The sequence below is a fragment of the Nilaparvata lugens genome, chromosome 1, assembly GCF_014356525.2.
Source record: "Nilaparvata lugens isolate BPH chromosome 1, ASM1435652v1, whole genome shotgun sequence".
In the NCBI taxonomy this organism is placed as follows: domain Eukaryota; kingdom Metazoa; phylum Arthropoda; class Insecta; order Hemiptera; family Delphacidae; genus Nilaparvata; species Nilaparvata lugens.
The window spans coordinates 69115999-69143879 of NC_052504.1; the positions used below are offsets into that span (position 1 = coordinate 69115999).

Genomic DNA, 27881 nt, shown 5'->3' on the forward strand with positions numbered 1-27881 from the left:
TCAAAACTATTAATATAATTTATTATTATAAATCATTTATAATTTATTTCAGTATACAGAGTGATTCTCAATTATGGTAAAATAATTCAATACGTAATAGTAGAGGTAAAAATAAGAAAAAGTTCTTATAAACATAATATATACATAAACGCTTCATTAGCGAGCTATACAGAGTGAAAGATTTCGCCCAGTGAACCGAAATATTCTTAGTACGAAATAGTCATCAATGACGTTATTGCGCATGCGCTGTACAGTTCTACACTATCACAGCAACAAGATAATGCTCATGCACGCGAGTCCGCGTGATCAGTGCTACCAACAATAGAAACTCTAAACTATAATTTCCCTATGGATTCCTACAGCAAGATTTCTTTCATAGCAAAAGCTTGGCGCAATATCAGATCATTACTGTAGTAACTCAAAAAAGCTGTTTTGTGGGAAAACAGCTTCTATGTTTTTACTCTAGGGGAATTATCTATTAGAAGTGAACTATAGACAATCAATATTCATTTGATGTATTAATAGATTACTATGGCATTTCTTCCCACCTTACCATTCATCAAATCGATTTTTAAGGCTAAATAATTTTTTTTAAAGGAAAATATCAACTTAGTTTGAGTTGATACAGTAATGCATAGGAAGTTGAGTTCAATTTTTCTACTTGATATCATCTGGTGAAATTTAAACAATATAACATTTTAATTTGGAGATTGATTAATTAGTTTATTGATCATATTAGCAAATATTAGTTTTATATTTCATTTCAAATTAAGGGTCAAGTTGAGGGTCTCAACCAACTAATTTTTTAATTCCTCACACTAACCTTTCAAATCAATGTGAAGCGACTGTATTTAAATTCACACCATTCTTTTACAATGGATGATTATTATTTTCAAGGGTGCCCAGGGGATGCATATTACATGGGGGGGAGAGTTTCTTAATTCAGTGGGGGGGAGGGTGCGTTCACCCTTGTTATCATAACAATAATTTCAATCTTTCAATAGCTTCAATGCTTCACATTGAGTTGTTTGCCTATTGTAAATACCAACCAATATGTGGTATGCGAATAGATACTATAGATATTATAGACTAACATGATACCGTAGAACATAATTTCGACTTAGATTATATCATCATCATCATCAGTATTTTCAATGTCCTTTTGAATGATATTCTATTGATTTGGAATGTTCACTCAAAATCAAGAGGAAGAAGACTTTCAATGATATAAAATGAAACACATGTTGCAATCCATTATTATGACAATAATCCAAGGTTATACTCCACGAAGTTCCATGATGATTTTGCAATTAAATATTCACAATTGCATTTCTTTTGTTATTCCAAATTCTCCAACAACTCTTCAGTTAATTATCAATTAAAATATAATTATATGAGAGATTTTGAATATTAACATTAATAATTAGAGCTTACACATAATATTAAAATTCATATTCATATTCATATTATGATGACTGCTGTAATAGATTAAAATATCAATATTTTGAGACTTTAAGATACAGAGTATTGAATACATACTTTTGAATACAGATTTCCATTCAAGATGATTCACTGAAGTTTATACTTTTGACCAAGCTTGTACTTGAAATCGTTTTGGATAGGGCCTATGAGATACTTAGGTTTCACTCCAATTGAAATTTCAATTTCACTCCAAGAGAAATTATAATATTTTTGATTGTAAAATATTAATTTTCATCAGATAGAAATGTTATCACGGAACTGGATTAATTATATCATATGAAATACAAATTCAAATGTGAACTAAGTTTGTTAATATTTATAACAAGTGACATCAGGTACTTGTGGATGAGAATACTGCGTGAGGTCTACTGTTCACAGAACTACTAGTATCCTATAGATGGTATTACTTTTCTGAGAAAAGATAATAATTTACTGATTATGATATTAAATGAAAAATGATATATTATTCAAAAATGATGATAATAATTATAATATTATCATCAAATAGAAACATTTTTTTTTATTTATTTGCACATAAACGGATTATTTATAGTGTAACTGCCAGCTCCAGTCACAGTGCTCGGTAGCTGTCATCACAGAGAAAGAAACTCCTTCACTTTGTGGAACGTTACATTTGATGGAACTGGCTGAATGGAACGGGGAAAACCCGTTACCTACGCATGCGCTTTTGTTACTTGGGTAATATGGTAACAGTATACCTTAGACCATTTATAGAGTAGACACGCTGGGAAGTCCAGCCTCTGAAGCCAACATCTACTGTCAAATCTGCCCATATTGACGTCACAACCAAGCTAACAACAATGCATTGTTCAACAACAATGTAAGTTAAACACCACAAACACTTACACAACAAACTGTTGTGACGTCAACGTGGGCGAATTTGGCAGTAGAGATGTTGGCTTCAACGACTTTTGGTATGAATTTACAATTTGCCGTGTCTACTCTATAAATGGTCTAAGCAGTATACATACAGTATGGAAACTTGGCTAGTGCCCTGACGCAAAAATCCGCCATCTTGTTAGGAAGCGCTGCATTATAATAGTAGGCCTATTGATGGTAGGTTCGGATCACTTTAATGATCCGGATCAATTGAACTTGTTCACTGCCACGAGCCAATCAGAAGACCAGGATTGGAACTTCTCAAGGTCACGTGATGTGTCTAGCTTTTGCGTCATGTAAAAAGCAGTTGTTAGATAGGCGTCTTATTGACAGTTTCCATTCTGTACCTATTCTGTGATATGGTGCTGACAGAGAGTGTCAGCACAGAATATGTACAGAATGGAAACTTGTAATCTAACCAACGATTTTTACATGACGAAAATGCTAGACATGTCACGTGACCTTGGGAAGTTCCAATCCTGGCCTTCTGATTGGCTCGTGGCAGTGAATGAGATCAATTGATCCGGATCATTAAAGTGATCCGAACCTACCATCAATACAATAGTGAGGTCCACGTTATAATGACAGTATTTGTTAAACTTTGGTTTTGCTATCCTTGTCTATCATTCGACAAAGCTGGTGGTAATATCCTCTTCTAGGTCCACAACGATGCCAATTATGTTTTTGACAGTGTAGAAATATAATTAATTAATGCAGAGAATCGGCATCGCTATTCTCCTATCTTTATCCTCTGCCATTATAAAGTGGATCTCACTATATATATTACAATGTGGCGCCTCCTAACAAGATGGCGGATTTTGGCGTCAGGGTACTAGCCAAGTTTCCATACTGTAAGTATACTGTGGTGTCAGCTGATAAATTGACAATTCACTGGCTGGTCATGGCCAGGCTGGATGTTAACTAGGTTAGATTTAATGCGCATGAGTGTATTGTGGTTTTAACACGAGTACAGAATCTCATATCAATACGTTTCCAGATTTTATGCAGTGTTTGGAATGTAGAAATTTCAAAATCTCATTTGATTTCTAAATTATTTCAGTGATATCAATAACATTTACAACGAACAGGTAAGTTACGTATTGTAGTACATGTACTCTGTGAATTAAAATGGCAATAGATGTTTGTAAGTTTTGTTATTGTGCAGAAAAAAAATTCAGATACAGGGAAAAAGTTATTATGTTTAATTTACAGTTCATGATAAAATTTGAAGTAAGTTACATCTAGCATCTTACAACAGTAACGTATTCACACTTTATAATCTGAGCATAAGGCTGGATATTAATAACTCCAGAATTTAGAAACTTCCTTGTGCTCAAAATGAGAATGTTTGGCAACTACATAATTTTAATGAATAAGCCTTTGGTAAATTTTGATCAAATTTATCATTCCAATTTGATTGGAGTTTATGAAATAAACCGAAATGTATGTGTAACATTCACAATTTCAACAGTTTTGACTTCACAATGTTGTCATTGATATCTACACATCTACGTTGAACTGGCACCTTGAAGTTCACTTCAATACCGTATGTCAACCTATCATCAACTTGATAATGACACATGTAGCGTAGCATACATTGTAAACTATAGGCTAAATTTTATGTGCATTAAAAAGTTACAGATTTGCAAGTGTAAAAGATAGAAAAATTTTTAAAATGTTAACTGTCAATTTGCTTTCATTGAGTCCATACTAAAGGATGACGTGTAAGTCCAGGCCACAGGCGACAACCCAATCAACCAATCGAAGAGCTTCCTGTTCTGTTTTCAAACGCCGTTTGAAAACACTTAGGCCCAATGACTTATGGTGTGGCCCCAAATGTTACAGAATCAATTATGAGAGTAAAATATCACTAAAAACTATTTTAATCTTGAAAATGCATTTATTGATCCACAGTTTTTTCTGATGGTGATGCCCACATGAGCTCTAGGCTTGTGCTTGCTAATGAGGCGGATGACAATGAGAGATGAATGGATCTACAGTTTAAGGTGGGCTCCGAACCACCAGGAAGTGGTTTTTCAACTCATGAATCATATTCATAGAAATTTGTTCAAGCGGTCACCCTTCTTACGGGATTAACAGACGCAAGGTTCTCAACTTGGATTTGAGAAATTCTTAATTTGGAATTCGATTTTTGAGAAAACAACCAAGTTGTAGGAAAAAATATTGTATTTCTTTTGTTGGCTTAATCTTTTTTTCCAGACCAATTATTCATATTCCTTTTTTCAGAATACCAAAATGGGATTAGATGATGAGCTAACAAATTCTAGTTCTTCCACAATGATCGGTAATCTCAGCTCCCCAAACGAATCTGAAGATACTGGAATACTCTCGGAAGGTAGTGAAGAGAACATTGGGCTGAATGCACCATCCTCAAAAGGTGCGGTACCGTACACAACATTCTTATCCATTGCTTTTGATTTCGAACTCGCTAAAAGAATACCTTACTACCTTCTTCATCCTTCAATCATACTTGTGTGATCTATGGCGTCATATATAGCCTACATAAAACACGAAGTCACGCTAAAATCAAGATGTTCAGGCATTCTGTAACGAGCAAAATGATTCCGCTCACCCCTAAAGATCCATGAGTCAATTTCGTAACTCACATACACCGTAATGCCGTAATAATACTATTAGTATTATATTAGTAGTATTAAATTAGTTTAGTGTCATCACCCAAGAACACCATAAAATTTTGCTTAATATTATAAAATTTTAAATGTATCTCATCTGGAACGGCTCTATAATAACAATAGTGACTCTTTGAGAGCTTTTGTGTGTTCATATTTTACAAAGGTATCGTTCCTGGTTTTCAGACGACTTTCAAGCGTCTTTAGCAGAATTCGAAAAAAATCTTCCACATACGGTGGAAATTTTGACTGTTCCAACCGGTGCTAAGGTCTATCTGGTGGGTACAGCTCATTTCAGCCCCGAAAGCCAGGATGACGTCTCCGTGGTGAGTCTTGCAAAATAATTGAAGCACAATATTCAAAGCTATTGTGATCAACTGTATTGTCCTACTTATTCATTCATGGATTCTCAGATCTGGAAGAAAAAATGTTTTATACATCACGGGACAAAATAACATTTTCTCCTTCGGGGATATCGGCACGTTCCCCTCTGGTAGAAAAATTTGTATTTTTCTCCCTACATGTACAATTAGTCATTTTCCTTCGCCTTAATATTTTTACACTATTTAGGAGCAATCTACTCTAATAAAGTACTAATTTTCTTCCTAGAAGTAGTACTAAAACTTACGTTTCCTGGGAGTAGGCCTACCTATAGTATGGTAGTTACTACGATACTACTTCCTAGACGTAACTCGGAAGTAAGTAGATATTCCCTAGGGACCAGAAATATGTTCAAGTCAGAATGGGCTTTAAGCCTGTTGTTCCTCTCTCAATCATTCATAGTTGAGAATGATATTGTATCTATCAATGTATAAGTAAATAAATCCCTTTGAGCGTAACTTTGAATGTCAGTCATTGGAGATTAACCACACTGATACGTTATTTAAACAGGATCCAATGACATCTAAATCCCAAGGTGTAAACAATCCAAAATAAGCAGTGAATAGTTATTTGTTCTATTATATGATTTCTTACTTTTTAATTTCAATTTAATATCAAATTTCATTTAGTTTTACAAACTCCAATTTAATTACCTTTTTCTAACAGGAGGGTTTCTTGAACTTCTTCATCAAATAATATTTTGATTCATCGAGCGATGAATTCATAAATTGAAATAATAGTTTTTTTATTAAATTTCCTTAGTTGATTTAAAAGTTTCTATAGTAATATGACTTTGAATTGTCAGCATATTAAGTTGAATGGGAAGCATTCATCTATTTATAGGGAATGCTGAAAATTTGAATAGAATCTCACCATAAGGTACCGTATGTCTTTTGCAGGTTATACAAGCGGTTCGACCTCATATTGTTATGCTGGAACTTTGCCAGCATAGAATGAGCATATTGCAAATGGACGAGGAAACCATTAAACGAGAGGCCGAAGATATTTCTTTTGGTAAACAATTTATCATCTTTCGATTTGTTGAACAATAATAATAGTCTACTTTATTTATCATAGTTTCTGGAAATATTTAATTTTTTATAACTCACATTATGCTGTCTTGCTTTTATCGTAATCATAAATAATGCATAATTTGCAGCGGTTGGACTATCCTCACTTGAATGTACTTAGAACATGTGCACATGGGTAAAAATAAATCTTATAGAAAAGTTCTACCTTCTGTGTCAATATAGATTATTACTCCTAGTTGTCTGTTATAGGTTATAGCTCTTTTTAAAATCACTAGAATAAATTAATTCTGTATAACAAAAGATCACTTTCTATTAACTTCGAATTGAATTTTTATGCTTGAACCAACTTAGGTTACTCAATTACCATAACTCATATTGGTGAAGAGAGAGTAATAAATAGAATAAAACAATGTTTGTAATTTTTCCAGAGAAAATAAAATGCATGATAAAGGACCACGGTGTGTTTCAAGGACTGATGAACATCCTGATTTTAAATCTAACAGCTCAGTTGACAAAAGATTTAGGAGTTGCTCCAGGTGGAGAGTTCAGGAGAGCACTGGCCGAGGTAATCAACGGTTATTTTTATCTTAATGTTCCATTCAACTCTGTTGATTGTAACCTGATTGTTGATTGTAACTCATGATTGTAAAGCATAGTATGATGGCATTAATTGGTACATAAATGCCCCACGTTGGTTGTAACAATTGTGTAATGGACATTTTTTATATATCCGTGCCTAGCTAGCTTGGTCTATAAAGAGCAATTTTAGGAAAATTAATATATTTGCCCTGAATGATGTAAGAGTACCAACATTTTATTACCAGCTCAAGGAGCTTATACCAAATTCCGTTCCAGGTGGCTGCTATATGCTGCTGTAGAGTCAGTTGATAGTCCTTACCTTTGAACTGACTATTCTCCCAGTTACAGATGCTGAAGAGATAGAAACATATAAGGGTTCTCAATATGCTATAAAACCATAAGATATCCACTCCGAACCGACTTGTTACCATCTGACAAAATGGGTCAGTCTTGTAAGACAATACCGAATGGGGCCAGAAACAGATATGATTTTGAATTCATTATAATGTACTTTCTATGAATCTAGGCGGCTGCTTCCAACTTAATACTATGACCCTGCGTTTGTATCGCTTTGATATCTGTTATAAATCTGAATAATCCAGATAGATCTTGGGAAATTGTTATTTCCAAAGATATTCTAATCAATTCTATATATTGCTGATTTCCAAACCACATTTGATTAAGAATATAGCCGGATGATCCTTCACACGCAAGGTCAATAACAAAATAATGTGCCAACACTAGATTGGTCATGCATAGGAACAGGTTCATAAATGAAATATAAGACAACTCAACAAGATAACATATATATTTCACTTAAAAATGAATGAACGACAGGAAGTAAAATAAAATATATATGGTAATAAGAAAAATATGATTTTAGACTATCACAGATGTAACTCATACGAAATTATATTGCTTGCTAGCAATAAAGAATATATTTAGTAATTTCTCAAACGCATATAACATATGTCAATTGTATAGACCTTCTTTGCTTGTGTAATAAACTTTATAAATTCTATATGATACCATTTATTACTCTCAGGGCCATGAGTTCGGCTTGCAATGGAAATATTGATAGAGCTTGACAGAACAATTAATTCCTTATATGTATGATAAGTCTCTTTATAATTAATTTAAAGTGGTAACAATTCTAAAGCTCTTGATACATTTTCCCTTGCTAAATTTGAATGAATATATTTATATGTCTAATTCATATTTGATTATTTTTAAAACTGATAGTTCGAAGAGCTAGCTTCGATAATTTGTAAATTCGTTGTGTGAGGAGCCTCTATTAATAAATTCTAAATAACTCTAATTCTAAAACTCTGATGGACAGTATAAGAGGAGGCAGTGGTCTATAACTGCGCGAGGTGTACTGTTCACAGAACTACTAGTTAAATTACTCACAAGTTAGCGCCAATCGAATACTGTGCCCTGATTGGTGCATTTGGTGGGTTAGAACTAATTTTGGTCTATGTACAGATGTTCAATTTCCCAATGATAATCATGCAATATAAATATTTATATAATTTTTTACCAAGTTTGTGATTATTGCTATTTGACTATAAATAGTATGTTTTTTTTTAAATTGTTTTTTATTATTCGCTATGTTACATGCAGATTCAAACACCCTCTGGCCGGTGTTTTATGATTACTAGTTACGCACAACTATACAAATAGATTGTTGCTAAGTTAAAGAGAATCGTATGTTTCACGCTTGGCCGTTATTAATGTCGCCGATATGCGCTGTTTTGATGAACCTAACCTCAATATTTTTTAGGTATTCTTCTATACAAAATAAATAAGCCTTTAAAATGTTGATGTCATTTTTATAATATGGCTAATAATTGCTGTATCTGATATCTTCCTTATCGTATTTATGCAGTTAGTCATTATCTATCTTTGTCGACTTGATAACATTGCGACTGGAGATAGCTTTCATTTTCATTCAATGAGACCTTAACTATTCTTTTAAACATTTTGAAGTATGCTAAAACACGTTGTTACAATAGCTTGTAACATTCTCAGATTATCTGAAATAGATTTACTATAATTCTTGAAGACTGTATACTCAACTACTCAACCCTTCTACTACCAAGCGGGGTAATTGGATTACCCCAACCCACATTTTGTCTATTTTTTTGTAGATAATGCTGATGTATTTCATTCAAACGTTGAGTACTTGTTAAAAACATATCACTTTAGTTATTTTATCTCTTAGAATCATTTCATTCCTCTTATTTTTGGAATTATTAGCAGATATATCCTGGGGGTAACTCTATTACCCCACTTGGTATTCCATGTCATGCATTTTTTTTTGTATATCTCATCCATTATCAGAATACATAAGATATAAATTTAATGTTCAATTTTTATTTTATTGCCAAACCTGATTCATAATCATCACTTTAAATCGAAATTAGAAAAAATTGCTTCGCTATAACCATAATTTGATTATTTGACAACATTTCCCCTACTACAATATAAGAGAATGCTCAATTTTGTTGGCCTGTCAGATTTAATTGAATACTAATTTATCAACAGAAGAAACTTATTTTTAATTATCTTAATAGATTTTGTAATGCATTTGATTGATGAATTGATGGAAAAAATATAATATAATTATATAGAACAGAAATCTTGTTGGGGTAACTCATTTACCCCACTTGGTATTTCGTGTATGTGAAAAACGTTGGTAGTAGAAGGGTTAAGAATATTTTCATTTCATTTTATATGGTAATTTATCTTTTGTAGTTACATAGATAACTGTCGAGAATAGGCAATCAGTTTTACCTCAGAGAAAAGATAGCATAAATATAAATTTAAACATAGCATGAAAAATATATTTCATGATTTAGGGCGCTCATGTTTCGAACTTCACGGCTTTAAAGCCAAGCCTGTTATTGTCGATCATTACTGTCTTGGTCGGATGAGAGTGTATGCGCGGCAATCCGAGGCAAGGCAACCAGTACCTTATTTATATAGCTTCACAAAAAGAACTGCGTGGACTATCGACTTGGTGTAACAGTGAAATTTGTAGCATAAGCGCCTTATACGATGAAATATCCTTTTATGTTACCTTTTTCTCTGTGGTTTTACAGACTGCTCTCATGATTGAGAAAAGGAGGAGTAGGCTTTAAGGTGCTTTTATGCGCCATGAACACGCGCATTTCGCTTTTCATCAGCTGAAGCTCTGCTTATATACAAATACAGATATAATACGTAGTAGTTCTGTGAAGCATAGAATAATGATTTATTGACAAAAATTGAATACAAACATAAAATTATCAAACAAAATCACAAGCTTGGCTGACGGCTTCAGCCGTCAGCTGAAGAAGGAGTTTTATACAGTAATACTGTAATATTTCAGCATTGTATTCGCTTCAACTAACAATAGTTGTAACTTAAAATTCTGTAACTTCGACTATTACAACAATGAAACTTCATGAATTGGAAATATCATTAAAGAGAGTAGAGTAAATAGGCATACAACAAAGATTCGATAAGAATGGCAAAAACTTGAACTCTGGAACTATCAGTATACCAAATAAAAATGTATACCTCACAACTTTTTCTAACTTATGTACATCTTATAGTAATAAATTGTAACTTAATAATTGAAGTTATTCATCAAAAACCATCGGTATTTGCACGCATCTCTACAGTATAACGCGAAGCTTCTCCAATCACTACCGTTCATAATTACTGTAAACTCTTGGGTCCCCAAAATAGATTTACCCAGCCACTTAACTCTCCATTCCTTGAGTACTGGACATCTTGCAATAAGTGGTACACATCTTTCTCTCCTTTTCTATTGCACAGAGAGCACAGAAAATTTCTGTCCATCATCCAGGGCTTATAATTCAGGTCAATTGCTTCTCCTCTAGCCTTCATGATCCATTTGACCTGAGAGTAGGCAATATCGCTTTTAAGGTAACTGTCATTCCCTAAATTTAGATTTAAACTTTTATAAATTTTGAGGTATTTTGCTTCTGCCGCCCTACTTTGAAATCGTTCTATCTCACATATATTCACGCCTTCTCTCAATTTTTTTAGTTCTCTTTTCCAATTGGCAAAGCTTTGTCTATTCAAGTTTATCTCTATTCCTAAATCTCTGGCCATATCATTCCAATGTTTATACCATGACAATCTCTGACTGATTATTTGTAACGCTATTTTTTTCGGATACCTATCATTCGTATAAGACAAAACTTTCACAATATACGAAGACTGCAAACTGAGAGTGAAATAATATATTGACGACTCCATAGTTTCCAGAAAAATGACATAGTTGGGCGTATTATAGGGTAAACCAAACAATCTTTTTATGAAATATCTTTTGAGCTTCTCTGCTTCCTCGAATTTTCTATATCCCCATATCTGAGCTCTATAACACATTATCGCTCTTGCTACCGCTCTAAACAATACCCACTTGGAAGATAACGGCACCTTTCCATCATTTATCACCTGATTCCATGCAGCATTCAAACCTCTCTTTGCGCATTTCAATCTATCAGCTAGGTGCGTGGTGAAACTCAAGTTTGGCGTGAGTGTTACTCCTAGGTATTTATACCTGTTAAAATTTTCTATAGCTACTCCATTAAAAACCCACTTTTCATCACCTCTCCTTCTTCCACCTCTTCTAAAAATCATAATTTTTTATTTCTTTAGGTTTACCTCTAGTCTCCACCTCTCACAATACTGCTCTAACCTCTCTATCATGCCTTGTAATTCTCTTGGAGTATCTGCCAGCACCACAATATCATCCGCATACATGAGTACACCGAGCATAACACCATCCGTAGTGGCACCTCCTCTCAATTCCTCCTCAATATCATTCTAAAACAATGCAAACAGCAAAGGACTGAGTAAGCAGCCTTGTCTGAGACCTGTATCTGTACTAAACGACTCTGTTACGCCACCCTTATACCACACACTCTAGTTTGTGCCACTGTACAAGCTCTTAATTACTGAAAGAAACCTAGTGGACAGTCCCATAGATGATAATTTATAATATAACAAAGCTCCTCTATTCACTGTATCGAATGCAGCCCGGTAGTCCACAAAGAAGGCCTATTTTTTGCTGTTTTCAATTCTGCCAATGAAATAAGATTAAATAAATTATCTGCTGTCGAGTATCCTTTTCGGAAACCTGCCTGATTTTCCTTCAAAATGTTATTACTGTGTACCCAGGACTCCAGTCGAAGAAGAAGAAGACCAGTGAACAGTTTAGCTATTGCGTCAATAAACGAAATACCTCTATAATTGGACACTGAATTTATATTCCTCTTCTCAAACAAAGGATAAATAATTGAATGCTTGAAACTCTCAGGGACAACTGTATTTTAACTATTTCTCTCAATAACTCATCTGGAGAATTTTTATAAAATTCATAAGGAATGCAGTCTCTTCCAGCTGCCTATTATTTTTAGCTTTTTTTAATACAATTTTGAGCTCTTCTATTGTGAAATCTCTATCTAATTGATCATTCGCTATCAATGGTTCTGCAAATGGAAAAAGGTTTGTATGAAGGGGTGCTCCAAGTAATTCGGAGAAATGATTGGTCCATTCTGGCGCTCTTATATTATTCACAGATATATTATCACGTCTTTTCAATTCATGAACTGCCTCCCAAAACGCTTTTGTATCTTTTGCCGTCTCTAAGCTCTTGCAAATTAGTGTGCAATAACTCTTCTCCTTGGCAGTCTGTCAGTCGGCATCCTCATCACATGTCCCAGCCACCTCAACTGTGCGGCTTCAATCGTTTGCTTAAGAGGTTTGAAATTCAGGCTGTCTCTGATGTTTTGCTTCCTTTTGCTATCCCTTCTTTTTTCCCCGCTACCCTCTTCAAGTACCTCATCTCTTGGGCCTGCAGCTGACTCTGGCTTCTCTCGGAGAGCGTCCATGATTGGCAAGAGTAGGTTAGGATTGGAACATATGTAGATCTGTAAACCCCTAATTTGGTTGCCTGACTCACCTTCCTTTTGCTGAGGAACTTTCTATATAATGCCCAGTACAACCTTCCTGCCGCTGCTGCTCTATTGCTTATTTCGTTTTTCATTCTTCCATCACAAGCAATAGTGGCTCCCAAGTACTTGAAGGACTCTACTTGCTCCAACTGTCTTTCGCCGCTGAATATCTCCAACTGCCTCTGATATTTTGCTACATGCATCATTTTTGTCTTATCCAGATTCATTCGCATGTTTTTTTCAGTAGCTTCTCCTGCTATATTTGTAAGTTGTTACTAAGACTCTCTTCAGACTTAGCCAGGAGGACAAGATCATCAGCAAAAGCAAGCTCCGATGCAATTACCCTTTCCATTCGCCAATTACCTCCAAAAAACTTCCTTTGCCTCTGATTTCAGGTCTTCATAACCCCACCTAACAGCACATTGAACAGATAGGGAGAGAGCACACCCCCTGTCCCAAGCTCATCCTTATCCTGAATCCCCTGACACTAAGTTTCCCAACCTTACACAACCTCTGCAATTTTTATAGAAACTTTTTATGCCCTCTATGAGATTCCTTGATATCTATCTGCCTTCTAGCTCCTCCCACAAACCAGCCCATGGTACCATATCGAGTGCTTTGACCAAGTCTATGAATGCTAGGTACATCTCATTGAAATTATTCCCAGCTTGAATAATGAATTTTTATCCATATCATTTCTTTGGTATAATATCCTTGTTTCTATTCCATTTTAGGTCAAGAAACTCAAAAAGTGTGTCATTCATTTCGGCGATAGGCCGATCAATGTAACACTGAAAAGAGCGTTGTCCGTTCTTAGTTGGTGGCAGAGTATTCGACTGTTCTGCATTCTTCTATTCACCAAACAAACAATCAGGTAAACAATGAATCACTACTGATTAGAAGGCTAGACTGAAATCTGATTACTGGATTTTATCGGTTCCACAGTGTCGCTGATTGCTTCTCATTTTTAATACAAGAGAACGACGAAGCAAACTAATTCTAGTTCAAGAGCTTTAGTTGATCTTTTATTTTTCAATTGTTTGAATAGTATAACTAGTAAGCCCCCTGTGCTGAAGAGTTCCCTGTCATCTAATTTCAGGATAATAATGAGAGGATATTGACATCGACCAAAGCTCAGTCAACTCTATTAAAAGATATTTACCAGGGGTCGATGTCAAACGAGGCAAACGACAGAAGAGTCCTGCGACAGTCGAGACCAGCGACGGTAGAGACCTGCGACATTCGAGGCCAGCGACGGTAGAGGACTCCTGAAAAAGAGGCCTCAAATTTCGCCTGCGTTAGGCGACAGTTGAGGCCTCTCTAATTTTTGTACAGCCCCGACAGTCGAGACCTGCGACGGTAGAGGACTCCTGAAAAAGAGGCCTCAAATGTCGCCTGCGTTAGGCGACAGTTGAGGCCTCTCTAATTTTCGTACAGCCCCGACAGTCGAGACCTGCGACCGTAGAGGACTCCTGAAAAAGAGGCCTCAACTGTCGCCTACGCTAGGCTCTCCAGAGTGGCAGACAGCACCAAAAGAATTATCATTTAATTAGTATGGATTTACCAGCAATTGAATAATATATTATATCCCATTATTCCTTCCATATTATGAATAAGTATTGCAACTTTACAACTGTAAATATACCTTAGTTGCTTCTTCATAAAAAACGAAATTTTCAAACTCGTAAATACCTTTTTGATTCTTGGATGTCAAATTCTCAGTACATTATAGATGTAGGATATTATTCTACAAATCAATATCCTGTTACAAATCAATAACTTTATTAATTTCACACATTCACATTTTACGTTTTCTTGATCTATACATTGAGCTTTTCTCGTAAAAACTAAATTGTTTATTTATTTCATTAACGATGTTACTTATGGAATTAATCACATGATGATACGTCAAAATAGAATTACCATCGCTACAATTTCATATCCTACACTCGGCCATTCTGACAAATTGGCTTGCCCTCAAGCCATAAAATAAATGAATATGAAAAGGATTAAAAACATAAACAAAACATGGAAAATAAAACAAACATAAACAAAACACACAAGATGAAACGAACGTGAACAAAACATAACACTGCATTACACGCAACACTGCTTGATAAGACTGACTTTCTTTTGGCTGTTGGGGTACTTTGAATTGCTTTTTCATTAATTTTCTTCTCTTTGTTGAGTATGCATCAACTCATACATATTCTTCATTCTATAATTATTCTTATCAATTTCACTTTTTCCAATACTAGCCAATATTTTTTCTTCATTTCTTTCTAAATTCATACCTTGACTTTCTTCTATTTCCACATATTTCTCATCTCTCCTCATTTTTTGTACATTCTCATTCCGTTCTCCAAGTTTTTCATTAATTTCATAACTTGATTCAATTTCATTTTCCTCTCCACTATTCCATCATCACCCTCTTCCTTCCTCTTTTCACCATTACCAATGTGCAGATGATTATGGGGTACAGATTTTAAACTGACATAACCATTAATACTTTCAAGTTTTTGATCATCAATTTTCAATAATTCTCCACTGCAAGGATTTGACAAGTTATCATTACAAGGAATCAGATCAAATGCTTGTAAATTTTTAAATTGATTTCGGTTTTCAAATCTAGGTTTTGAAAAATGTTCCAACTTACCATGGTTAGAAACCAACTCCGCGTCAAGACTAACTTCTTGATTGTGATTATACCACAAACTCTGTTTCGAATTCTATGAAACCAAAATAGATTCTATGAAGAATTCTACGAATTCTATGAAGATGAAGATGATGCATAATAATCAATGCATGATAAACAATCAACAATGAAGATGATGCATGATAATTATTACTATGATTATTAAGACTTAAGTCTATGGAATTAATGAAGCAGAATAGGTTGAAACGGTATTGATAGTATTTTTGGATAGATTCAACTGCACTTAACCATCAAAACATACCTCAGTTCTTCCCAGTTCTTTGAGTCTATAATAATTAGATTGATGTTGTCAGTTAGCAGAATAAATTCATTTGTATTGGTATTGTGCAGTCTTCAAGTTCACCATGTCTGCTCATATTTCGAGAAGGGAAACGTTACCTGAGTCGTCGTGATATTAGCTCAGATAATATAAATCCTTGATCCTGTTAGTTAGGCACATTTTCAATGTCTGAGTTGATGTACAGTAAAAATGCATGTCTACTCTATCTGGATCATGAATTTCAATTTCAATAGTCTAAAAGCGTTTAACCGTCATTGCAATTATAGGGAATGTAAAATCTGTTTTTTAGAATGGGTTTATTAATGTTCATATCAATTCAGATGAGAATTCATATTCATCAATGATAAATTCATCATTGTTTCAAATTGAATTTCATGAACCAGACACAACCATACAGTAGACATGTATTTTTACTATACATCAACTCAGACATTGAAAATGTGCCTAACTAACCTGGGGAATTCCCGAGACATCTAACAATAAACGAGATGTGTGGGAGCAGTAAAGCTAGACAATAGAAGGGTTTCGGTGACACTTCCCCAGGTAGAAATAACAAGTCAGGAACAATGCTATTCTGTTTACAATGACCCAGAAAAAGAAAGAAATTTCTTGGAAAATAATATTCTCATTTTCTTTAATTTGTCATGTGGTGGAACTGTAAATAGCTTTCATGATCCCCAAGAGAATAAGTTGCCGATTTTTCAAATCAACTTCCTAGATTATAATATAAGAAGGTTATTACTCTAATCATCGTACTATGTAACCTTTTTCTATTCCCTGAAGCTTATTAATTTTGTAACTTTTAAATTGTTTTGACGTTGACTATGCATTGGAAAATGTTTTATGTAAATAAATTAACTTTTATTTCTATTAAGTTCAGCATGTAAAATAAAGAGACCCGCATCTTTCCACCCTCCAATATTAAGTTACGTCAACAAAGGTGGTCAAGTCTTATCGAATTGAAAAGAGCATTCAGTTCACCCGGTAGTATGTTTGATATGTTATACAGGGTGGGACAGAGCCGACTGACGAGTTTGAAAGGGTTATAAATAATGAACGGAGAAACTTAGAAAAAAATGGTTTGGTTTATTGAATTCAGCTCGAAAAATAGTTTTTAGTGTTAGTTTTTGAAAATTATATCGGTTAAATGGCGGCCATCAGCAGCTATACACTGATGTAGCCTATTTTTGAAATTTTCAAACGCATTTTGGCATATTGCCACTGGTAAGGCCTGAATCTCCTCCCTGATTTTCTCCTTAAGCTCTTCCAAAGTGTGTGGGCGATGTTTGAAAACCTTTTCTTTGAGGTAGCCCCACAGGAAAAAGTCACAGACACTCAAATCGGGTGAGCGTGCCGGCCACTTCACGTCCCCCCTCAGAGAGATAAGTCGCCCTGGGAACATTTCTCTCAACAAATCCATTGAAATGCGCGCTGTGTGGGCTGTAGCCCCATCCTGCTGAAACCATATTTCCCCCAAGTCTTGTTCCTCAGCAAGTTCTTCCAATTTGGGTTGCAGAAACGTTTGTAACATTGTGACATAACGCTCGGAGGTGACAGTGACGGTGATGTTGTCATCTTCGAAGAAGTATGGCCCTATCACTCCAAATTGAGAAACGGCACACCAAACTGTCACTTTTGGTGAATTAATTGGTCTTTCATGAAGTTGTCGAGGGTTATTTGCTGCCCAGTACCGGAAGTTTTGTTTGTTGACAGCTCCACACAGATGAAAATGAGCCTCGTCACTGCAGAAAAGAGTCGCCATTGCCGGGATGCGTTGAAGCATTTCCTTGCAACAATTTTTACGGTTCAAAAAATCGGCGGCATTTAATTTTTGCACAATCATGATTTTATATGGATGAAAAAACAAATGTTCTTGAAGAATCTTCCTAATTGAACGGCTGGACATCCCCAAAGCTATTGCATGCCTGCGTGCAGTGGCGGATCTACGGGGGGGGGGGGGGCTTTCGGGCTCAAGCCCCCCCCAAAACGCCTAATTTTTTTTTTTGTAAGAATGTAAATTTTATACAAATATAATTAGTTTGAAGCTGGTAAAGTATATTCATTGGCAAGAATGACCTAATTCCACTACTACGTCTTCAATTGTATGATATCCGTTAACGTTTTAATACTTTGTATAATATCTTAGTTACATTTACATTGCCTGCCCGCTCCGTTTATCTGGTTTCAAAACATCCTGAAAACTTTTACTGTGAAACACACGTTTTTACTCCATAAAACTTCAACAATTAACTTCATTAAATGTAAGCCCTTTCACAAAATTTTCCCCTGTTCAGCCCCCCCCCCCCCAAAATAAAATTCTAGATCCGCCACTGCCTGCGTGCAGAACGCCTCGGTGATTGCTCGACTGCTGCTCTCACAATTTCAATATTTTCGGGAGTTCTCACTGTTCTTGGTGCGCCATGTCTTCTTTCTTGTCGTGTACTACCAGTTTTCTCGAGTTGACGAACCCACGCTCTGATAGAGTTCACAGATGGGACGGGTTTGTGGACAGGAATGTTAAAATGTCGTCGAAACGCCCGTTGAACTGCGATAATCGAATGTTGATTTTCGTAAAAAGCGCGAACAACATAACCGCGATGCTCTTCCGTCCAATTCATGATGCACACTAAAAACTATTCTCCCGGGACTGTACAATGACGCCCACCGAGCCTGCCTACTCCCACCACAGGCTGAGCAGTGCCCCCTCCAAACTCGTCAGTCGGCTCTGCCCCACCTTGTACATTCCAGTACTTGGATGATGGTCCCTAAACATATTTTTAAGTAATGGGAATCCATTACTACTGCATTATTCCTCCTTCATTGACAAATCTATACATCAATCCATTTTCTTTCTATATAAGAAGAGATGGTGTCTGTCTTTCTGTCTGTTTGTCTGTGAGCTCATCACGCTTGAAATACTTGGCTGATTAAGCTGTAATTCTTCACAAAGATGGCCTGTATACCGACAAGTGTCATAGACCTATTTTCGTTCTGAAAATTCTTTAAAGATAAGCCCTACGATCCTTCAAAGTTCATATGCTTTTTTATGAGAGAAGTTTCCATTATTCGGTTTTCAACAAATCAGATGTTATAATCATTACGAAATGTATTTCATGACATCTATTATACACTAGATAATGATGAACTATTGACCCATTGGTACAGGTACAGTCTGGTATCGCAGTAGGATGTGTCCTCAACTGTCGTCTGCTGCAAGCGACTCTCTAATTTTTGTACAGGCCCGACAGTCGAGACCTGCGACATTCGAGGCCAGCGACGGTAGAGGACTCCTGAAAAAGAGGCCTCAAATTTCGCCTGCGTTAGGCGACAGTTGAGGCCTCTCTAATTTTTGTACAGCCCCGACAGTCGAGACCTGCGACGGTAGAGGACTCCTGAAAAAGAGGCCTCAAATGTCGCCTGCGTTGGGCGACAGTAGAAGACTCTTAAATTTTCGTACACTCCCGACAGTCGAGGCCTACGACCGTAGAGGACTGGAAAACAGTCCTCTACTGTCGCAGGCCTCGAATGTCGTCGGTCTCGACTGTCGCGCCCCCTTTACCAGAGACCCCCTGGGTTGGAGAACTCGCTAATTAACAGTTTATTGATATTTGAAATTCGCAACTTTTAATTATATAGGGTTGGTTAAAATTATGGAAGCCGTTTAATATTATTTCTTTTACAAGGATATTATTATTATTATTATGTCTATTAAACCACATTTAATGAGCATAGCTCAAACGGTGTAGGGCAGGTCAAATAAAGGGGGTTTCCCTCCATTGAAGGAAAGTTTTTCATTTCACAAAATCTTCTGAATAATTTTCAGTTGAATTAGATCATTTTACAGTTGGTTTCATTGGGGATCCTATTCGAATAAAAAAAGCTACTTTTCTGTCACTTCAAAAGTTTTTTCCGCCATCTTGGATCCGTTATATGAATCAAACTTAATTTTTCTAACGGGAAGGTGGTCATGTCGTAGATGATTCAGATACAGAACTTCAAGAGAAAATGAATGGCGGAAATCGCACATCGATATCACAAACCGTTGCAAGGATAGGCTATCTACATTCAATGATACTAATGAATCAATCATACACAAATAATGAAATAGATTATTGCATTTAAAATGTAAAAAACCTAAACTATCTAATTTTACTTTTCCAATAAGATGTTATTTTATTATATCCTCAAACGGACGAAGGAGTGAGTCAATTTTGTTGGTCAACGAACCTGGTCTGAGAAATGGGTCCAAGAATATTGTCTTTAAAATTTAAAGTCGATTAGTAAAAGAATTGATCAAATTAAAACATACGAAGATCAATAATCTCCAAAATATAATTCCTTATTCAACTATCGTAAAATTAATCGTAGCTGTTGAAAAATAAAGTTGGAAAAATCGTTGCTAAGCCTCCGTTGTAGGTAACCTATATAACGTTCTCGTCAGCTTTTTGGTAAGCTTCCATACGACACAACTTGTAAAATTTACAAGACCATTGTACAAATGATTATCATGCAATAATGATTGTAGAAGTTGCGATATGAGTGCAAATATTTTACCGTATAGTATTTCTACAATTTATTGTCTGTCGTATATCAACACATTCCAACAGAGTAATTTTTAATTCTAAAATTAGTTTTTAATTTTAATTTTCCATTCCAGAAAGGAAGAAGTGGAGAACTGTAAGCAGCGTGACTTGCTTGAGTCAATGCTGGCCGAAATGGCTGGTGAGTTTCCCGACTTCAACAGGGTTTTCGTACAGGAAAGAGACATTGTGTTGACCAATGCCCTGCAATCGGCTGCATATGCCGATCCAAATTATCTGTATAATAGAGCACCCGCTGACACTGAAATAATCGGCAAGTACACGTGTTTCTCAAGTTCACAAATAAACTCATTAAGTTATTAGAAAATCTCTGTTGAAGATCGTATAAATTTCTTGGGGAGTTTGATTATTGATGAAAATAGAAATTCCAAATAACTTGTATTTTTATTTATTCAAAGTGAACTTAGAAGACTGTGAATTGGATACCTCTTGTGTGATTCAGGAGCTCGTTAGTTCTAATGTATTGAAATATTCTTTCAGAAGCTTTCCAATTACATTAATGTTGGTAATCATTTTCAAAAAGTATTACTTGTAGGCTACATGAAATTTTATTTTCAACTTGTGAGTGAATTGTGGTAAAGTACCACAAAATACGTTTGTCAAAAGAAGATTTTTAGTGTTGGATTACATTTTTTGCAATTAGCTCTTAATAATAATTCTCCCACTTTCATTGAATTCCCTAAAGACAAACATTACCATTTTGAATCATCTAAGTTGCCTTATGGATTTGAACTTTTGCCTTCGTCTAATATAAGTAACATAAACTGCATTATATTTTAATCATACAATTTCAATGTAATATACATATTTTTCTGGCATTTTCTTAATCAAAATAGTTTAACTGGTATTAAATGTGTTTAATTCAAAGTATATGTTTTTCTTTAGAATGTATTTATTTGTCGAATATTTTTCGGTAAAATATATTTAGAGATGTATTCGTCATGTTCAAGTTATATTAACAATCTATCAATAGAAACTGAGTTGAGAATTTGACATGGTATTATTTATTGTAGTTTGTCCAACAGTACCTCGTTTTATTACTGGTAGAAAATGTCTCCGACTTCTTATAAAGAGAAAGAGGTATTTGAAGCGAATAGTAATAATTAAGAAAGGTATGCCAAACTTAGACTTTCTTCATTCGTAAAAACTGTTTTTAAATGTGAATCTTCTAGCTTGCATGTTTAGCTCATCACATATTAATTACTAATAGCATTCATTTATTTGATATTTTTGGTGAAAAACTAAGTTATATTATTGCTTATGATTTATATGTTTTCAATAGTCTCTAATCACTAACAAAATGCTCTTGTTTGTTTTTCAATTTGAAATTGTGTTTGGTAGTAGTATACAGTATTATTGAAATTTGCTACGTTTATGATATATGCTATGTTATCGATGTGTTTAGTTAGAGAACTATGAAATTTTGCTCGTTTCAAACTAATAATTCTTTATCACAAGACCTTATTCCAGTAAGAAATATGGGTTTAGATTTTGTCGATGAATATGATTAGAATAAATAAATAGTCATTGGTATTACAATAAACAAAATTGATGTAATCCTTTTCAATTAATGAACTCGAGTTTTGTTTATTTATTGGACGGTGTTCATTATTATTGCAGATGAGGCACCACGAGTTGTTGGAATTGTTGGTATTGGTCATATGTCAGGAATTAGTAATCTCTGGCTGAAGGTCTCCCCCGATATGGTTCCTCCTCTAATGAGGTAATTAAATTGTTCACATCTAGGATCAAATAAGTGAGATATATTCTCAAATCATAATTATCGTTGAAATGTCACAATATGCAACTGTTCATATGTAGTTTTATTGTGTTTATTCATTGTATGAACAGTTGCACATTAGAAAAATTATTAATTTTATTTACTGTTCTATTTTTAAAGTGATAATTATTACTGATGTGATTCTGAACGTGACCATTACTTAACATAACTTACATTATACAGTACACAATATAGTATAACTTAGCAACAATATAATCGTTGTTTAAATGGAAAATAACAGTTTTTAGCTTCAGCCTATATCCTGTAAGTGTTATGTACCGTCCTCGATGTAATAGATGAATAAATACATTGAACTCAATTTAGGAACAGAAGAGGATTTATGCTAACGCTTATTTTTAATACTATAATGCTAATGATTTAGTAGTCAAAATATTCTACTGTTTGTAGCTATGATATTTGTAATATCATCTGTATACTATAAAATAGTTCTGTTTGTATTTTTTTTTATTAATTCAAAATTTTTCAACTGACAAGATAGTTTATCTCAAATTATTGATGAACGAACTACTATGTTCCTAAGATAATGAAAGATTGCAAAAAATCGTTGAAAAAGTTCCATTTTGTATGGGTATAGAGTGTCTACGTGTATGAAGAAAATAGCATTCATAATACTCTCCTCAAAATACAGAAAAGAATGTCGTTATTTGGTAAAACAGTCTTCTCCTGAAATATTAGGTAGTCTGTTCACATGGAATTTTGCTTATTTGAGATGGTATGATGTATGGAAGAATGGCTTCCACTTTCAGAAAGAGCTTAGAGTTGAATGCGTTGATATCCTGCCCTGGTCTGGCCTGTCTGTCATTCATTCATACATTCATTGTTCCAATACTGTATTTATGTTTGAAGTAGCCCAATATCAGTGTCCCCCTGGGTTGAAGAACTCGCTCATGAACTGTTGTATTGCTTTTTGAAATTTTCAACTTGTAATTATACAGGATTGGCGAGAATTATTATGGGAACAGCTAAATATTTCTGTGGCAAGGATAATATGACATTATGTTCCATGGGAATCCTCTTCCAATCGAAAAAAACTACTTTCTGTCGCTTCAAAACTTTTGTCCGCCATCTTGGATCCGTCATATGGATCCAACTTCATTTTTTCAAATGGGAACTTGGTCTTGTGATGCATGATTCAATACAGAATTTCAAAAGAAAATTAATGGCGAAACCATCGATATCTCAAACCGTTTCAATGATCTCAAAATTTGAAGATACTGATAAATGCTACAGAAATGAAATGAATGATTACCTACATTGAGAAATAAAGTGTTAGTGAACAGTAATAGTATTTTCTACTCACAAATTTAATAGTTTGAACAAAAAAAGGATTGACGAAGGACTCCAATTTTGTTGTCCAACGAACTTGACCTGTATAAAGGTTCGAAGAATACGTGCTCAAAATTTGAAGCTCTATTCTATCTAAAGTTATTGTAGAACATACAAACAGACGGACAACGACTTTGGCCTTGAGTGAGTCAAAAGTGAGAACTCGCTAACGCTCGTTCAACAACAGGCTTTTATGAATTTGCTTAAATACCGTACTGAATTCTCTTCTTCTTTTTCACTTTTTGTGACTATTATTCATACAAAGTGAACAAAAAAGAGTAGTCAACACTGTATCATATCTGAAATTAAAACTAATCAAAATTTATTCACTTGAAATTCATACAAAATATTAACAAAAGTATAACACGACAAGTTACAAGTGAACAAGATACTACTCACAAAAAGTACAGTATGTTACTGGACTTTGTCCGCGAATAGGAGTCAGATCCAAAGTGTTACAAGTAAGATTATTTAATTTCTAACTTGATATAGTTGAAGATTTAGTAGGTCTAGGAAAAGGAGTTGGGAAGAAGAAAGATTTAGAAATTTAAGTATGATGTAATGAAGATGATTGAGTGCAAGCTCGCACATACATATAAAACAAGGATTTTTAGTATCATTTATCATTATAAATTTCACCCATTTGTAGAAAAAGAGCGATAATACCTATCAATCTACAGAGAAATAATATAATTAAAATATCAATCAATTCCATAGTGTAGTATAATTCAACAGAAGACAGTTATTAGTGACATCATCGAGACAAAAACGTATCACCCAGAATAAATTCATGGAATATTTAGTAGTTAATACAAGGTTGACTTGATTTGTGGATATATATTGAAACTTATTAACTTAAAACCTTAAAGAAGCTTTCCACCTCAACTGGCAAATGAAGCCATAACCAAAGCTTTGTTTTATTCATGATGTGTTTATGAAAACACCTCTTGAACGTGGTACAGTTCGATTTTGGAAGCCTAACAATCATTTGAGTAGTTTGCCGTATTACAACAGAAATTTCAACATCATTGTTATATACTGAAACAAATCTGTTACCACTTAATTGATAAAATAAAGACAGAACCTTCAGCACATAAGTGTGTCATAATCCGTAGAAAATGTTTAGGGAAAAACTGCTTCAAGTGATAAAATCGTCTTATCAAGAACATTAAATACATCTTTATTTTCTTTATGTGGGAGTCCCAAGTTAATTTATAATCAAGTATCAAACTTGAGTATTCTATTGTATCAGATTGATTTATCTCATCACAACTACATGACACACTATTACAACCAACTTTATGATATTTTAGAGAAACTGGTAAACTGAAAGGAGCTGATAAGGAGAAATTTACATATTTGGTTTTAGATGCATTTGAATTGCTTGTAAAAACCGATTAATCGCTTCTTGAATAGTTTTTCAAGTAATTTAGAAAAATAGAGAGCGAATTAATTGGTCTGTAATTAAAAATGTCGGTATGTAATCCAGATTTGAGAATAGGAATCACCTCGGCAATTTTTAGATCGGCAGGAAATCTACCTTCCAAGAAAGAAGTGTTGAAGATATCACATAGAATCGGAACTATTGAAGTAGATATAGCCTTGAGAATTTCAGAAGAAATTGAGTCAGGACCTGGAGACTTGCCCTTTTTTAATGAATTTATTTCACACAACAGTTCGTCAGGAGTGACCGGCCTTAAAAACAAAGAATTACAGGAACGATAAGTTTTGAATTTGCGGTCATACGTTTTTTTTTGTAGCATCATCTAAATCAGCCATAAATGAAACAATTTGTCCAGAAATTCCTATGAAATAATCGTTGAATTTATCTGCCAGAACCTGTTCATCCAAAATCACAGAGTCATCAATATCCAGAGATATTTGCTTTTTCTTAGAGGATGATTGATCACAGTAACTATTAATAATCTCCCACTGTCGCTTGGGAGGGTAGGCTTTCAAATTAGAAAAATATTTCACCTTCTGCTCCTTAATTAATTTGACTATTTTATCTTTAGAAGTAATAATATCATTTTTAAGTTGCTCATTATGAGGTTTTTTAGAAAGTTTTGTATACAGTTTGTCTCGATTCTTTATTTCCGAGCACAAACTATTCATCATCCATGGCTTTAGAAATTTATAATGCTATTTCGATTGCAATTGGTGTGAAAATTGATAAGGAGCATCGTCTATGTAAGAATTAAGCACATTCATGAAAGCAGAAAATTTTACATCAACATTATCATAGGCGAGAACACGCCTCCAGTCATGCTTTAATAGTAAACTATTTAGTTTCTTATAATCTACTTTTTTCCCAATTTGTAGAACCACATCATTGTCATTAATTTGTGTTTTAATAAGGAATAATGAAGCTGACACAGCTCTGTGATCAGTGATATGTGATTCAATTAATGAACTCTGTATTTGATTAGTGTTGAATTTTGATTTGAAGAAAATATGATCTATACAGGTAGAACTTACATTAGTCACTCGAGTGTCAATTTTGATAAGAGATTCGAATTCATTAGAGCTCAGCATTTCCAAATATTCGAATGCCTTATCATTGTTTATGTCATCAATATTTATATTAATATCACCTAAAATTATAGTTATTTCTGCCTTTGTCATTCTCCAAGAACCCACCAGCAAGGTCATTTAAGAAGGTATCAATACAAAAAGCTTGCCATCTATATAAATTTGAAACATTAAAACAATAGTTTGATATTTCGAATTTCAACATAATGGAATCAGCATCCTAGATTTCCATCTTTAATCTTGAACAATTAATCCCCTTATTGGTTGATACGAAAACTGCAATTCCAGAGGCTCGTGTTACATTACTTCCCGCAAAATAGCCAATGTAGCTGTGAAATTTGTCTAAGCAAAAGAGTGGACTGTATAAAGGGGTGAATTTGTAGGTTATGAAATTTTGTAAAGTAATCAGAGACTAACAAAATCTACATATAAATTTGAAAGGAGGAAAGATCCAATGTGCTTACATAATATGTATTGAATGAAAGCAAATTGGCATGTAACTTACAGCAAATGGTAACTCAGGATTGAGATTGAAATAAAAAATACCAAATGATAGGTTAAATATAATCACAAATTTAATTAAAATGTTTGTAGTGCAAAATTACTGAGAGAGCAATGAGAATTTTAGAACAGTGAACGATTAAAAAACAAATTTAAACAACAGGCTTGATGAATAATGAAAGTTACTGAATATTGAAAAATCACAATTAAAATGCTCAAATTGAAAAGTGCTCAAGTAACAAATACAAGAGTAATCAAGAATTGAATTTGCAAAATTTGTAATGAAAAGTTTTATAAGAAAAAAGAAAGTTCAAAATCAAACAAATGATGAACGATTACCAAAGTTCTACAATTAATTTAGAATGGATAAGCTGAACAAACAGTAGTCACAAAGTTAAGCTAATAATCGATACAAAAGACAAGATCTGCAAAGGTGCAAGAATCAAGAGATTGAACTGACACAAAGGAAACTAAATAAAAAATACAAGATTAGAATGGTTCTAATTGCTTGCTTGAATTTAAATAATGACAAGATAAAGGAGTGATGTTAAAACACTTTCAATACTTTGGAATATTTAAAGATTGATTTATCTCATCACAACTACATGACACACTATTACAACCAACTTTGTGATATTTTAGAGAAACTGGAAAACTGAAAGGAGCTGATAAGGAGAAATTTACATATTTGGTTTTAGATGCATTTAGTGCTTATTTATTATATTGGAACCAACAACACAAGTCATTTAGATCCAGCTGCATCATTTTTTGCAATCTTATCTCACTGTCAGAAGAATATGCTAACGCAGTATCATCTGCAAAAGAAGTTAAAGAGCCTTGAAAGTTATGGGAAAAGAGATCATTTAAGTAAACCAGGAAAAGGATCGGACCCAATACCGATCCCTGAGGTACACCACAGGTGAACAAAGCCAATTCACTACTAAATTCACCAATGGACACATATTGTCTACGATTATACAGGTATGACTCGATCCATCTAAAGGCCACCCCCCGGATACCAGATTCATGCAATTTGCGTAAAAGAATGCAATGATCTACCGTATCAACGGTTTTTTATGTCCAGGAATAGACCCGAAGTTCTACTCTTAAATGGTTTGTTAATCCCAT

The 27881-nt window shown here is 34.3% G+C and overlaps 1 protein-coding gene across 4 annotated transcripts in view; it reads left to right on the plus strand.

The window, feature by feature from the left end:
* Positions 1-3264: 3264 nt before the first annotated feature.
* Positions 3265-27881, plus strand: part of LOC111052969 (traB domain-containing protein) — a 33073-nt gene continuing 8456 nt past the window's right edge. Inside the window, exons 1-9 of one of the 4 annotated variants that reach the window (XM_039441313.1) lie at positions 3273-3470; positions 4297-4388; positions 4630-4780; positions 5220-5359; positions 6314-6428; positions 6874-7010; positions 13731-13870; positions 20650-20846; positions 22214-22316. In XM_039441313.1, coding sequence (XP_039297247.1) covers positions 4371-4388; positions 4630-4780; positions 5220-5359; positions 6314-6428; positions 6874-7010; positions 13731-13870; positions 20650-20846; positions 22214-22316 — 1001 coding nt within the window. In that variant the 5' untranslated portion in view covers positions 3273-3470; positions 4297-4370. Of the gene's footprint in view, positions 3471-4296; positions 4389-4629; positions 4781-5219; positions 5360-6313; positions 6429-6873; positions 7011-13730; positions 13871-20649; positions 20847-22213; positions 22317-27881 lie in introns of all 4 variants that reach the window. The other 3 variants (XM_039441321.1, XM_039441337.1, XM_039441329.1) reach the window with 3 other exon arrangements.